The sequence below is a fragment of the Diceros bicornis genome, chromosome 37 (genome assembly GCF_020826845.1).
Source record: "Diceros bicornis minor isolate mBicDic1 chromosome 37, mDicBic1.mat.cur, whole genome shotgun sequence".
NCBI classification, from domain to species: Eukaryota; Metazoa; Chordata; class Mammalia; order Perissodactyla; family Rhinocerotidae; genus Diceros; species Diceros bicornis.
Genome location: NC_080776.1, coordinates 19985234 through 20000155, shown reverse-complemented (window position 1 = coordinate 20000155; position 14922 = coordinate 19985234). Strand labels below are relative to the sequence as shown.

Genomic DNA, 14922 nt, shown 5'->3' with positions numbered 1-14922 from the left:
GCCAGGATCAATTTTTGCAGGTCTGAGACCCCCACACCTGGCCACCCACCAGGCTCTTCTCTTTCTGCACTTTGGCCCCCAGTCCTTGAATGGGCCAACTCAAGAAGCCCTCAGGGGACAGCTTTCTGTTTCCAGAACACCCTAGCCCGCCCCTGTCCCTCCACCCTGTGCCACTGCGTGGACAAGGGACAAGGCCGGCGCTTAGAAAATAAACTCTCGCCGGTGATTTATTGCCTGGTCTGGGGAGAGCCGTCCAGGGCAGGAGTGGGGAAGGGAGCAGGACCTGACGGTCCCCTGGGTCTCGGAGGCTGCCGAGCCCGGCCCTTCCTGTGCATGGTCTAGTTGCTGTTAGGGTGGGCCTGGGCCCGGTGTGGGGTGAGGTGGCTGGTCAGGTAGCACACGGCCGAGTGGATGCCCTCTACGGTCCTCCGCTCCACCGTCTCCAGCGTGCGGGTAACGGAGCGCAGGGCCGCCTCTGTCCCCGCCGCCAGTCCGGAGGAGAAGGCCGAGCTGGCATTCCTCAGGATGCTGGAGACGGAGCGCAGGCTGGGCCCCGTGCTACGCAGCAGGTCTGTCACGGAGCTGTGGCCGGAGGCCAGGAAGCCTGTGGCCAGGCCCATGGTGGTCTCAGACCACACCAGGATGTCTGCCAGGGAGCTGATGGACCCCTCGCCCCCGCCCAGCAAGCTGGTCATGGAGCGCAGGTAGCTGTTCTCCTCGCTGGCCGTGTACAGGCTGGAGTCCGGGGGCCTCCTCCCCCGGGCCACCGCGTGGGGGCCAGGCGAGGGCGGGGCACTGCCTCCTGGGGAGGGAGGGGACGGCCCAGGCTGCCGGTCTCCTGAGCGGGCCACCAAGTCCCCCTCAGTCACTGCCTGGGACTCGGCTGATGGCCAAGCTTCAGTGCCAGCGTCCAAGGCCTCCGGAGCCTCAGGTGTCTCCTCCACAGCTTCAGCGGTGCCAGCGGCCCGAGTGTCAAGCTGGCCAAAGGCGTCTGCAGTGCTCGCAGAGGGCTGAGCCTCCACGATTCGGGGGAACAGCACCTCAGCACTTGGGGTCGTTGGAGATAATTCCTGCTCCCTGTCTGGGACACCTGCCGTTTGTGGTGTCTCTTCCTTCCCCAGGGAGTCACGCTGGAGAGTCCCGGAACTCGGAGTCATCCTCGAATCTTGCACCAGCCCGCCCCATACTGGCTTCTGGGGGCTCACGGATATTTGCAGGGCATCCGGGGCCGGGCGGGCAAGCAGGGCCGTGGTCTCCTTGGGCTCCTGGTCATGCTCTGCTGTAGCTTCATGTGTGTCTGTGTCCCCAGATGCTGACGTGGCCTCGGAGGTGGCTGGCTCGGTGGAGGCCTGATCTACATCCTGCTGTTCGGCTGACCCAACAGCACTGTGAGGCGCCGGGACACTTGCAAGGAGGGGAACCTGGCTTTGGGACCCTTCTGTTGGGCTGTCCGTAGATCTGTCGGCCACGTCACCGTGTGTGGGGATGCTGGTGACTCTGGCCTCTCCCGAGGGCTTGGTGGTCATCTAGGCCCTCGGCCACTTGTGCTGGTTGAAGGAGTGGCCACGGCCCTGCAGGGCTGAGTTGTCCAGGTGATGAGGTCACAGGGGGCTGTGGGCGGCTGGCGATGTCACAGGCATCAGGACCCCACAGAGCAAGGGTCCCGAGCCTCCAGAGTGGCTGCCCTAGTGGGCTGAGTCCACAGAACGATCTGTAGCCAAGTTTGCAGGTGCATGAGGAGAGAAAAGCAATGTCTTAGAAGAGGGTGGAGGTGTGTACACAGGTGCAGGTGCCCGCAAGGAATCATGATGGCTGTGTCTCTGATGAAAGGGAATGGGAGGCAGACATTGATTTAAAATAAATGTCATAAGGATGACTCCCAGCACCTTAGTGTCCACACTGGTGACCCAGGACCCTGATTCAGCCGGTCTTTCCGCAGAGAGTCAGTCTCCCAGCAGTGGTGAGTTGGAATAAGTGAAGGCTAAAGGCCTGGGCAGCCCTAGCCCTGCCATCTCTGGTTGTGCGGATGCTATAGACTGAACACTGAATCTTTGTGTCTTCACCACCAAATTCACATGTTGAAAGCTAATCCCCAATGTAATAGTAGTGGGAGGTGATTAGGTCATGAGGACGGAGCCCTTGCAAATGGGATTAGTGCCCTTACAAAAGAGACCCCAGAGAAGTCCCTGACGGCTTCCTCCATGTGAGGGACGCAGTGAGAAGATGGCCATCTATAAACCAGGGAGCGGGCTCTCACCAGACACTGAACCTGCCAGCACCCTGATCTTGGACTTCCAGCCTCCAGAACTGTGAGAAATAAATGTCTGTTGTTTATGAGCCCCCAGTCTGTGGTGTTCTGTTATAGCAGTCCGAGCGGATGAAGATAGGACTTTTGTGACACAGGACAGACAGCCTCCATCTTCTCCCCGCTCCCAGCTGGGCTGAGAGGGCAGAGAATAACAAAAGAGCTGTAAACACTTGAGCATTCTTGGAAAAGTGTGGACCCAGACAAACCTACCTGTGTTTACGCTCTTCATCAAGTGGATGGTTGGAGTGGAAGGTTCCAGCCTGCTGTGTCTGTGCTTCCCCCTGGGTTATCAGCTAACATTTAGTGACTGCTTATCATGGAAACCTCTAATCCTTCCAACTACCCCATCATCTCTAGGTAGGTACAGATCTATTATTATACCCATTTTACACATGGGGAAACTGAACCTCAGAGGGACTAAGTGACTTATTCAAAGTCACACTAGTAATAAGCACTGAATCTGGGATTTGAACCCCCTCTGGCTTCAGAACTCAAGCTCTCCAGCACTATCTTGTACCCAGGAGGAATATTAAAAATATTGAGTGACTGGCATGGTAAGGACCCCGGCAAATGCAGACAGAGGCCTACCATAATCCCATCACGCCAGTAGGTAACAGCTGGTGTTACTTCTCCCAAGTACCAGGCTCAATGCTCACTAAGTATTTCTTCTCCCCATTAATACTCTGCTGCCATCTCAGAGGTCATAGGGCAAACTAAGTTTGTTGAGGTGGAATGGACCAATTGGTACAACCTGGTACCTTGTGAAGGAATCATGGAGAAGACTGCTAATTGCTCATCCTAGTAGCCCTTCTTCCTTAGTATCAGAACGCCAATTTTGTTCAGGGTGGCTATGTATTCAGCAAAAAGAATACATTTCCCAGCCTCCCTTGCAGCTACGTAAGATCTTCCAGCCAATGAGATGTAAGCAGAAAGTATTGAGTGGAACTTCAGAAAGGATCCTTCAAAGAGTAGAACGCCTGCCATCCTGCCATCAGGAATGTGAAGGCTGGAGCACCAGTAGCCATCTTGGTCCATGTGGTAATCTTGAGGTTGGAAGGCATAGCTTGGAAGGCACATCTTGTGCTCCAAGATGATAGAGCACAAAGACAGAAGGAATCTGGGTCCTGTGATTGGAGCCACCATACCAGCCCCCAGACCAGAATTCCTTTGTGTGAGGGAAAATAGTCACATATACACTGAAACTCTTGTTATTTTGGGTATTCTGTTACATGCACCTAAACTTAACCCTCATGCAATTCTGATAGTTATGAGATCCCTGTCAGGTGGTTGTTCAGTGCTTGCTTAAATACCTTCCTGTCCTAACACTCAAGATCAGCATTGAGGGCCTCTATGCCTGGCACAGCACAGTTGTTATTTCCCCACTTTTCAGGTGAGGAAACTGAGATTTAGAAAAACTAAGTAGACAGCAAGTTACATGGCATCTGCCTGACTTCAAGCCCCCACACCCCACACTGCTCCCTGCTTCCAGTTAGGAAGTTCTTAACGGCACCGCACAGACAGCCTGTGGCCCACCACAGCCATCAGGCACTCTTCATAGACACTGGAGCCAAACTCCTTGTCCTTACCTTCTGTTGGAACTTGATTTTTTTTTGCTGGGGAAGAGTCACCCTGAGCTAACACCTGTTGCCAATCTTCCTCTCTCTCTCTCTCTTTTTTTCCCTCCCCAAGGTACATAGTTGTACATTCTAGTTGTAAGTCCTTCTAATTCTATGTGAGCTGCCGCCACAGGGTGGCTACTGACAGACGAGTGGTGTGGTTCCACAACTGGGAAACGAACCCGGGCCACCGAAGCGGAGCGCAGCAAACTTTAAGCACTAGGCCATCAGGGCTGGCTCTGGAATTTGATTTTTGATTCTACATGTTGCACTTTACATTTACCCTTGTTAAGTTTCACATGCCTTAAAAATCTGCACCAAGGAAAGATAGAGGAGAATAAAGAAGTATTAATGTCAAAGAGCAGAGAGGAGTATTAAAATTGGGGGACAAACATAGTGTTTATTTGTAAATAAATATTAAATAACATTGGTGTAGAACATAATGTATATTTATTCTGTTGTTATATAGAATATATATACACATGTATACATAAACAAAAATATATCTAAGAGTTTTTTCCCTTAATTTACTTCAAACGTTTCCTGCCTTTATTAAGTAGTGTTCATAGGAAGAAATTAGTCTCAAAAAATTTGTCTTTGATTTCTTTTCAACTCCTGCCTCATAGGGACAATGACTCTCCTATGCTCTCTGAAGGGGGTAACCCTCATGGTCCTTTTTGGGGAAGGCCGTGCTCTAGGCTTCTCTAGAGTCCACACTATTGGTGATGTGGCTACCTTGGGGTTTCTGGAGCTGAGCTGCCCGGGTTTGTAACCAAGGGCCCTCCAGGACCAGTTCAACTGACCCAGTCTCTTATCAACAAAGTGATTAAGAATTGTCTTATAGAAAATCTGCAAAGTCATGTAGCCAGAGTGCGTGCAAAAGAAGAAATCCTGACCTCAGAACTAAAGATCCTCCTCCCCAGGGAACCCAAAGACCAGAACACGACCAGAACTCAAAAGTCAGATTCTGATCAGAAGTGAGGGGTCCGTCATTCAGGAAGATCGGTGTTAAAATTCCTTCCCCACCTCATCAAAAATGTTTATAATCCCATCGTAAAAGTTTAGAACCCTGTCATAAATGTTTAAAACCTTACGATAAATGCTTGAAGCCCACCAATCAAAGCCTGTCCCACCAGCATTTCTACGTGCCAGCCTATTTTCCCTGACCTCTTAAATTTCACCCCAAATCCTGAATTGGGGAGATGGATCTGAGGGCACACACCTTCTTTCTTCCTGCAGATTGATCTCGCAGAATAAAGCTGGTCTCTTTTCCCAAAGGCTGATGCTATAATTAATTGGCTGGTTATGTGCATCGGGCAAGAGAACCCCAATTTTGTGTGGTAACAGGTTCAAATCCTGCTATTGCTATAACTAGCTGTGTAACCTAAGGCAAGTTACTTAACATCTCTGTGTCTTGAGTCCTCCATTTGTAAAATGGGAATAATAAAAGTCCTTACCTGTGGCATAATGAAAAATATATATTAGCTCTTTGTCCCAGCTTCCTGGCACAGAGCTCCTAAGACTTTTGGAATTTCCTCGTAGGAGTGTCTTGTGTTATTCATAAGGAACCCCTTTTGACCATACCTGAGTTTATGCTAATAAGGTGACTGGATAGCTTCTGGATGGGGAGTGGTTGCCAGAAGAACGAATCATGAGATTAGAGGGTTGGAACTTTCAGCCCCATCCCCAGAACCCGGAGAGGGAGTGGGGACAGAGGTTGAGTTGATCATCAATGGCCAATGTTTTAATCAATCATGCCTGCATAATGAAACTTTGGTAAAAACTCTAAACGAGACTACGGGAACTTCTGTGTTGGTGAACACATCTGTAACACATTTGCCATCCCAAAATATGCCTCTTTGGCATAAGGATTATTTTGAGCTGATGATTATTAAGAAACAGCAGACACAGGAAAACTTCTGAAAACCTAGTAGAAGTAACCCTTTTTGTAAGGGAAATTTACACTACAAGAGAAATCTCCATTTGTAAGAGTGTCTCCTCTCTGTGCCAGGAAGAGAGAGATGACTCTAAATCTCTAGAAACTCTTAGCAATGGAGAAGGCAATGACTTAAATCTGCATAACAACTGTACCCTTGTTTACTGTGCCTTTCCTGGTCACCTCCCATAACTGACTCCGTCTTAACAACAGGATGTTAAAGTTGTTTTTCAGGGGCAGCGAGCCAGCCAGGAGCATGTGCAGAAGAGAAAATTTTGACCTGCAGATCGAAGTTCATCCTGCCAGCCTTTCTGCATACCAGCCTGCCCTCCCTGATCCCTTAAACCTTGCTTGGATTGGGGAGACAGAGTTGAGAGCTTGGCTTCCTGTCTCCGGGTGGATCAACCTGGCAATAAAGCCTTTCTTTTCTCGAAAGCCAGTGTGCCACGGTGTCGGCTTCTGTGCGCAGCGGGTGGCGAGCCCTTGCTTGGTAACACATCCACGTGCTGGGAGGGTGGCCACCCCAACTCCACAGGGACAGAAGCTCCTGCACTTGGGACCCTCCGTGACCTCACCCATGTATCTCTCCATCTGGCTGTTCATTTGTATCCCTTGTAATAAACTCTCGTCCTAAGTACAACATTTCCCTGAGTTCTGTGAGTCGTTCTAGCAAACTTGAGGAGAGCTGGGGAGAAATGCAGGTAGCCTGGGGACCCCATTTGCAGCTGGTGTCTGAAGTGGGGGCAGTCTTGTGGGACTGAGCCCCTAACCTGTGGGGTTCGTGCTGACTCTGAGAAGTTAGTATCAGAACTGAACTGAATTGCTGGACACCCACTTGGGGTCAGCCCACCAGCACTGATGCTTGAATGTAGGGAAGCAGTGGAGATAAAGCCCTCAGGAAGCATAGAGCCCTGGGAGTGTCAGACAGCACGGTGGTGATGATGATGAGTCGTCCTCTTTTTTGGACAGTCTGCCTGCTCTCAGGGGCTCATGGATGAGTTCCCCTTTCAAGGGTCTCTTCACCAAATGAGCCCAACATTCCCTTGGAGGGAACGTCTTCTTGTGATGACTCCCAGGTCATTTCTGAGACCTCCCTCCTAGAAATCCATCCCCTGCCCCACGGGTCATATTACTGTAGTTGCTGCAGTGAATGAATGCTTAGCTTTGCCCACACCGGGGAGAGTGATGCTCCACCAGGCTCCCTGGGGATTCTGGGGGCCCCTCCCAATGCCTTTCCCCTCTGAGGTGGGTTCTCCCCAGACTCTCTGCTGCACTAGCATGTGGATGATGGGAACCATTGACTTGGAGCACCCATAGAGAGGAGGGTGCATAGCGAGGGAGGGGGTCTGGCCCCAGTCCAGCTCTGGGGGTGGGTCCTGATGGTCTAAGCCATCTCCCTGAGCAATGAATGGATCAGGCACAGGCCTTCATGTAGTGCTGACCATGGAGTCATGAGAGAGAGGTGAGGTCTGCTAGAGCCTCTGGGAGGTTTCCTCATTCGTGAAGAGATCCAGGAAGATGTGGTCCTCTTCTGCTCCTGTACACAATCATGTCTAGTTGGGCCTCTTGTGACCACAAGGGCATCTGGCCTGAGAAAAACCCCACATAGAGGATGGCAGAGCCAGGGGAATTGCAGAAAAGTAGGGCAAAGCCTTGATCAAACTGTACCTGCAGCCACCCAGGCACCAGACTTCCTGTGCTGGGAGGTGATTTATTTCCAATTTGCTTCAACAAGTTGAGCCAAGGCTTTCTGTTACTGGCAGCTGAAGGCAGCTTAAGGAATAGAAGCCCTAGCCTGGAAGTCATTCAGGGAACCTGAGCAGTGGAGGATCCACCATCCTACCTCTCTGGAGCACTCGGATCCTCTGGCTTTCATGGCCACTGCTCTCGTGTCACCTCCCTCCTGCCTGGGCTTCAGACCTCTCCATCCCAAGACCTCTGCCTGCGCTGGTCCAGAAATCACCCCACAGGGTCCCTCCCACACCCTCCCTCGGATTCCTCCTTGGCACTGGCAGTCGGCTAAAGCCACCACTGAAGATTGAGCACTGCAGGGCTCATCAAAAAAGCAAAAATTGTCATTTCTCCCCCAGAGTCTATGCTAATGAACAGAGAACTATGAACCAATCCAGCCATTTGGCATCTGTATTCGTTGAATAGTGGCCCCTCAAAAGGTATGTCCATATCCTAGCCCCCGGAGCCTGTGAATGTGACCGGTCTTTGAAGATGTAATTAAATTAAGGGTCTTGAGATCCTCCAGAATTAGGGTGGGTCCTAAATCCAATGACTAGTGTCTTTGTGAGAGAGGAGAAGTGTTTTAACTGTGTTTTCTTAGACACTGTATGTCTATTTGGCATCCATTAATCTCAGAGTCAAACTATTGACCAAAGTATTTATCCCTTTCCTGCAAGCCAGCTTGCCCTGTCTCCTTTCCTGTGCAGACGGGCTGAGCCCCCACCCACCTTCTTTTCTAACTCTCACACACCAAGCCAGTATTGCCCCTGTCCTAAGTCATCCCAGGCCAGGCAACTGGAGACCACCGTGATAGCCCAAAGTCCACGGCAATCATTCAAACGAGCCGGTCCTACACTGTTCACCCTGCTTTGCCTTGCCTTTCGGTGGAAACCCCAGTAAAAGCTCTGGCTTATGCCTTCTCCTCGCTCCTGTCTTCTGCCTCCTGACTACCCCCATGTTTCCCACGTGGCCCTGGTGGTGGGGCATGCCCCTTCTCTCGGAACATCTAAGTAATGAATTCTTTCAATGGCATTGACCTCTCCATGGCATCTCTCAGTCACCTCCATAAATTAAAATCTCCCGGGTACAAAGGAGACAATAGGGAGAAGGAGAAAGGAGAGGACGCAGACGCAGGGAAGACAGCCACGTGAAGACGGAGGCAGAGCCGGGAGCGGTGCAAGTTCAGGAACGCCTGGAACCACCAGAGCCGGAAGAGGTAAGGAAGGGTCCTCCCCTAGAGCTTTGGGGGAGCGCGGCCTGCAGATATCTTTATTTCGGACTTCCGGTCTCCAAAACTGTGGTAATTTGTTATGGCAGCCCCAGGAAGTTAACAGAGCATCTGATGATGACCATTATTGAATCTTCATCCTCAACACACGCTCAGACACTGTGCTAGTTAACCCTCCCAGCAACGCCTTGTGGTCAGTACTGTTATCCCCATTTTACAGATGAGGAAACTGTGGTTCAGCCAGAGGGAGAGCTGGGGGGTGAGCCAGGCCGTCCTGACCAAGCCTGCAAGCCCATAAACCATCGTGCGAACCGACTGTGTGGAACCAGGTGAGAGCGCTGCTTTCACAAACCCATGCCATCACGTGTGGGACACACCAATCCTCCCTTCCATAGTCCCTGATGCTGTCACCTGCTTTCTATACCGGCTGTGATGGGTGCCATTCACCAGGGTCACTGCTCTAGCTGCCGTCACCTCGGGGTGGCCCCTGGGACCTGGCCACTCCCTAGCCCCCCACGGCTGCTCCTGAGGCCTGGAGCCTTCGGGGGCTCTGCTGCCCTGCCTGCACCCCCCACTCCAGGGCCCCATCTGCCTTGAGGAGGGTGGTGCACTTGGGCCCTGTCCGCCACCTTGGGGCAGACATGGGAAGGCCCTGGGGGCCTGAGTCTTTGGCCGGCTGCCTCCCGGGCCCTCAGTCCCATCTCTTGGCTCCCAGGGCAGCCTTTCTGAATATCAGGGCCCTAAGAGAGGACTCTAGATTCTCTGTCTTCCCAGAATTCCCACTTCCTGCATGTTCAAGACACTTAAGGAGATGGAGCAACCTGGGCTCTTTTAGCAGATGGTACGGGAATTCCACTCAGAACAGACACTGGGTTTGTTTGGAAGAAACAAGTTAATAAGCCCCATGGGGTGGGGACAGACCCCAATGGCATTCTCAAGTGACAAAGGACGTTGCTACCCTGCTTTCTAGGGAGGCGGATCCTATAGCCTGAGCGCCTTTGTCTGGAAAGGGCTGGGTTTGGGGCAGGAGCCGTACAGCCCAGTTCTTCCCTGGGGGAGAGGGATGAGGATTTCGAAGTTCCTGGGAACTGGATGCTGGAGTTAGAGGTGAGCAGAAGGCCGCCTGCCCTGAGAGGGGAGAAAGGGCCAGGCCTCCCCACGGTGGAGCAGGTGAGGCTCAGGAGGAACAGAAACATCTACAGAGAATTTGTAAGTTGTTTGTGCTGAAGTCTCCAAGGTAAACCCCTCACCTTCTCCTCCACAACATCAAAAATCACACCTTGTTTGCTAACGCTCTTGTGTGAGTGCTGGCGGCCAGGGGACTGCGGCCCTGGAGAGTGTTTTGCTCAGAGCAGACTGCCCTTGGGGACACAGAGAGCAGGGGCAGTGGATGGCTGGGTTACAAAATGGTGCTGGGACAATTGGCTATGTATTTGGAAAAACACTGGGTTGGTTTCTCACTTTCACTTCCAGATATTAAAGACGTTGGTGCAAAGAAAGAAAAAGAGAGAGAGATCAAAAGCAAATGAAAAGAAAACACTTGATTTGGGGAAGGAGAAGTACTTTCTAAACATAAAAGCCAGTAAAGAAATTCCGAAGGGGAAAATTAGACACAGGTCAAAAAACACTCTAAGAAATTTAAAAGCAAACCACAAAGTGGGAAAAAATATTTGCTACAAATACCACAAAGAGTTAATATCTATACTATACAAAGATCCCAAACAGGCTGATAAGTCATCATTAGATATCCAATAACACAATATACAAAAGATAAGAACAGACTGTTACCGCACAAAATTGGGGTTCTCTTGCCTGATGGGCATTAAAAAAAGCCAATTAAGGGCCTGGCCTGGTAGTGTAGTGGTTAAGTTGGCGCGCTCCACTTCGGCAGCCCGGGGTTCACGGGTTTGGATCCTGGGCGTGGACCTACACACCGCTGTCAAGCCATGCTGTGGCAGTGTCCCACATAAAACATAGAGGAAGATTGGCACAGATGTTAGCTCAGGGCCAATTTTCCTCACCAAAAAAAAAAAAAAAAGCCAATTAATTACAGCATCAGCTTTTGGGAAAACAAATCAGCTTTATTCTGCAAGATGGATCTGCAGGGAGACAGGGGGCACGTGCCCTCAGATCTGTCTTCCCAATTCAGGATCTGGGACAAAATTTAAGAGGTTAGGGAGAACAGGCTGGCACACAGAAATGCTAGCAGGACAGATTTTGATTGGTGAGCTTCAAGCACTTATGGCAAGGTTCTAAACATTTCTGGTAGGGTTCTAAACATTTATGGTAGGGTTCTAAACATTTATGATGAGGTTCTAAACATTTGTGGTAAGGCAGGGAAGGAATTTTAACATGGAATCTTCCTGAATGATGGACACCTTGCTTCTGATAAGAGTCCGAATTTTAAGTTCCGGTTGTGTCCTGGTCCTTGGGTTCCGTGGGGAGGAGGATCTTTGGTCGTTTCAGGCCAAGATTTCTTCTGCTGCACATGCTCTGGCTATGTGAATTTGCAAGTTCTCTGAAAGACAGTTTCTTAATCACTCTGTGGATAAGAGATCCGGTCTGATTGAACTCGCTCTAAACGGGCCCATGGTTACAAGACCGTTCACCAAGGAAATCTAAATAACTAAAAAATATGGGAAAATGTTCAAATATATTAGTAGTCCAAGGAATATATATTAAAAAAGGTATCTTTAGGTAGTGGAATTATAAATGGCTTAATAAAATTGTTTTCTTTTGGCTAACTGCATTTTCTAATTTTTCTACAATAACACTTATTACTTGCATCAGGAGAAAATCCTGAAAGTGTTAAAAGCACACAATTATGAGATGCCATCAAATAACAAATGAGTATCCAGCGTCAGAGACTTCTAGCTGTGGTGGATCATGGGCAAGTTTTTTGTTTCAAGCTTTTGTGCATTTTTAAACTTATATAATTCATTTGCCCTTTCAACAATGAATAAATATTACTTTAAGTATTAGAACAAATTTGCAAATTAAAATAAATTCCTTCTTCCTAACCATCCAGAAGCCTGGGCCCTGTATGCAGATAGGATTCCTGGGGCCACTTGAACACCCACTCTGGAGTGGGAAGGCAACTGGACTGACAGACCATCCCTCCCACCTCCATCTCCAAAACAAAGGGGTCCTTCAGCCCTCCTCATACCACATGCACACCCCCTCGGGGCAGCCCCAGCCCTTAGGATGCCATTTCTAGTCCCACCCCCATCTCCAGTGTCCACCCTGAGCTCTCCCCACTCTCAAGTTTGGCCTGCCAGCTGCTGTGAGAGGGCTGAGGGCCAGTGTGGGACTGCCTGAGGGCCCATGGAGGAGGGGCAGGCCACCCCAGGCCCCTTAGGGGCCTGGCTGGTGGCTGTGCAGTGGTCGGAGGGGGCCCTGGTGCAGACCAGCCTTGAGAGGCTGGAAGTCAAACCATGATCTCTCTGCCTGCATGTCCCTCATCCATCCTTCTTGTATTACTCCTGGGTGTCTGTTATGGGCTGAACTGTGTCCCCTCAAAATGCACATGTTGAAGTCCTAACCTCCAGTACCTCAAAATGTGACTACACTGGAGATAGAGTCTTTAAAGTGGTAATTAGGTTAATGAGGTCATTAGGGTAGGCCCTAATCCAATATGACTGGTGTCCTTTTAAGAAGAGGAAATTTGGACACAGATGCGCAAACAGGGAGAATGCCGTGTGAACATGAAGACGGCCTCTATAACCAAGGAGAGGGGCCGGGAACAGCTCCTTCCTTCACAGCCCTCAGAAGGAACCAACCCTGCTGACACCTTGATTTCTGACTTCTGCCTCCAGAACTGTGAGAAAACACATTTCTGTTGTTTAAGCCTCCCAGTCTGTGGTACGTTGTTATGGCAGCCCCAGCAGACTGACACAGTGTCCCTGAACACTCGATTAGGCCCTCAAATAGGATCCCCAAGAGGTTAAAGATAGGTGTCAGCTTGTAAGAAATGTTCCACCCAATTTGAGAGACAAGTCACCAACCTATTGTCACAACACAGCCCAGTGGGCCAAATGCATGTTCCCGGAGGTATGCAGGTTCCCAAGATATAGGCTGTTGGCAAAACTTACAGACAGGGCCAGCCAGAGGCCAAACTATGGGGTGTGGTAGGGGTGGGGGTCACAGGGCTTTGCCCTCAGGCTCCCCAGCTCCCTTCCAGCCCCAGTGATCTGCTAGTCAACTACACGGGAGGGTGCAGAGTTAACTGCACCCCCCCACCCCCTAACAGCTGCGACTGCGTGGAGCCAGCTTTGCTCCATCCCTAGGGCATCCTGCAGGCTGTGCCACCACATCTGGCCCCTGTGCATGGTTGACCCATTAGGATAGTCTGTGCCTGCTGCCCCTTCTCTGCTCCCACTAGGATCCCCTGAACACAGAGGGGTTAGGGGAGGGGTTCTTCCGTCTCAGAGAGGGTTTCCCTGGGTTACTGCTCTAAGGAAGTGTTACTCTCTGAGCCTTAGCTTGAAACTTTTAGTTTTTAGCCTCTTTAAGTCAAGAAGGAATGATTTGAAGAAGCAATGGGCCCCTCCTCAGACAAATGCAGATGCACAGACTCCCTGAACCCTACCTCTAAGATTTGAGCTGTCTCTGGTTATTTGCATTCCAAGGACCTGCAGACCCTGAAACTCACCTGTCCTGTGACTTGTAGACAGAGTCGTGGATGGGTGGAGGGGAGGGTGGCAGGGATGCAATCCAGGTGGAAGACATAGAGGCAGCAAGAGGTGGCCCTGTGGGAAAGCAGTGGGAACACTCTGGCTGATCCTGGAAGGCTGCCCCTGGAGGCAGGAGGTCTTACTTCCTCCTGGAGGCTGAGGGAACAGTGGAGTGTTCTGGGCAGGAGACAGGCATGGAGGAAGGAGGGCTTTGGGAAAGTTTGGGGAGCCCTATAAGAGCCTGCCTGCCACATTGCCACAATGGATGAGCATTACTTTTTTCAAATGTTCCCCAGAGAGACAGGCCCTGTCTTCCAGGACAAAGCAAGAAGAGCAGGGTCAGTAAGTCCAACCAGGTTCTGAGCGAATAAAACAGTAAGTCCTGACCTGCCCAAAAGAGGAATGTGTTTGTGGCAGATAGTCAGCAGGGAGTTGAGGAAACGAGGATTTGGGGAGCCAGCACTGTCAAGGGAGAGAGTGCTCTCCCCAGCATATCCCCTGGAGGGGACGGACCCTCAGCTCACAGACCCTAGAGGGGTCCCACTCACCCCTGCTCTGTGTCCACATTCAGCCACCTTGGTCCTCCCTTGGCTTCTGTAGTGGATTGAGTTGTGGCCCCCCAAAAGACATGTCCACCTGCAACCTCAGAATGTGACCTTATTTGGAATAAGGGTCTTTGCAGATGTCATTAAGTTAAGGATCTCCAGAGGAGGTCATCCTGGATTTAGGGTGGTCCCTAAATCCCATGACTGGGCTCCTGATAAGAGAAAGGGGAAGATGTTGGGAGTGAGACAGAGGGAGGGCGATGTGAAGACGGAGGCAGAGGTGGGAGTGAGTGATCCATCCACAAGCCAGCGAGCACCAAGGGCAACCGCCAGCGCTAGGAGAGAGGTGTGAACAGGTTCTCCCGCAGAGCTCTGGAAGGAACCAGTCCCGCCGACACCTTGATTTCTGACTTCTGGTCTCCGGAACTCAGAGAATAAGGCCACCAAGTTTGTGGTAGTTTATTACGACAGCCCTAGAGACTAAGATAGCTTCTGATGGTGATCATGGCTGTTGGAAAAGGATCTTATGTTCAAACGAATTAGGGAAACACTGTTAAACTATAGCTTTCTTTGCTGAGGAACATCTCAGAGCCTTTAACAGGCTGCAGAGCTCTATGAATTTCCGAGGGGTAGGATCAGTATTGCACACACATTTCCCAAACTTATTTAACCAAGGAACCCTCGTGTGTTAGTCAGCTTGGGCTGCCGTGACAGAATACTACAGACTGAGAGGCTTAAATAACAGACATTTATCATTCTCTACAGTTCTGGAAGCTGCAAGTCCAGGACCAAGGAGTCGGCAGGGTTGGTTTTGGTGAGGCCTGTCTTCCTGGCTTGCAGACGGCCGCCTTCTCTCTGTGTCCTCACACGGCCTCCTCTCTGTGC

At 50.7% G+C, this 14922-nt stretch overlaps 1 protein-coding gene across 1 annotated transcript; it reads right to left on the bottom strand.

The window, feature by feature from the left end:
• Positions 1-338: 338 nt before the first annotated feature.
• TEX44 (testis expressed 44) lies at positions 339-1659 on the bottom strand. Its single transcript, XM_058533481.1, has one exon. It carries the CDS (start codon positions 1524-1526, stop codon positions 339-341), a length of 1188 nt encoding a protein of 395 aa, XP_058389464.1. The 5' UTR covers positions 1527-1659.
• Between the last annotated feature and the right edge of the window lie 13263 nt (positions 1660-14922).

Excerpts from the sequence above, each read along its gene's own strand:
- TEX44 (XM_058533481.1), bottom strand. The coding sequence starts at position 1,526 with ATGACCACCAAGCCCTCGGGAGAGGCCAGAGTCACCAGCATCCCCACA.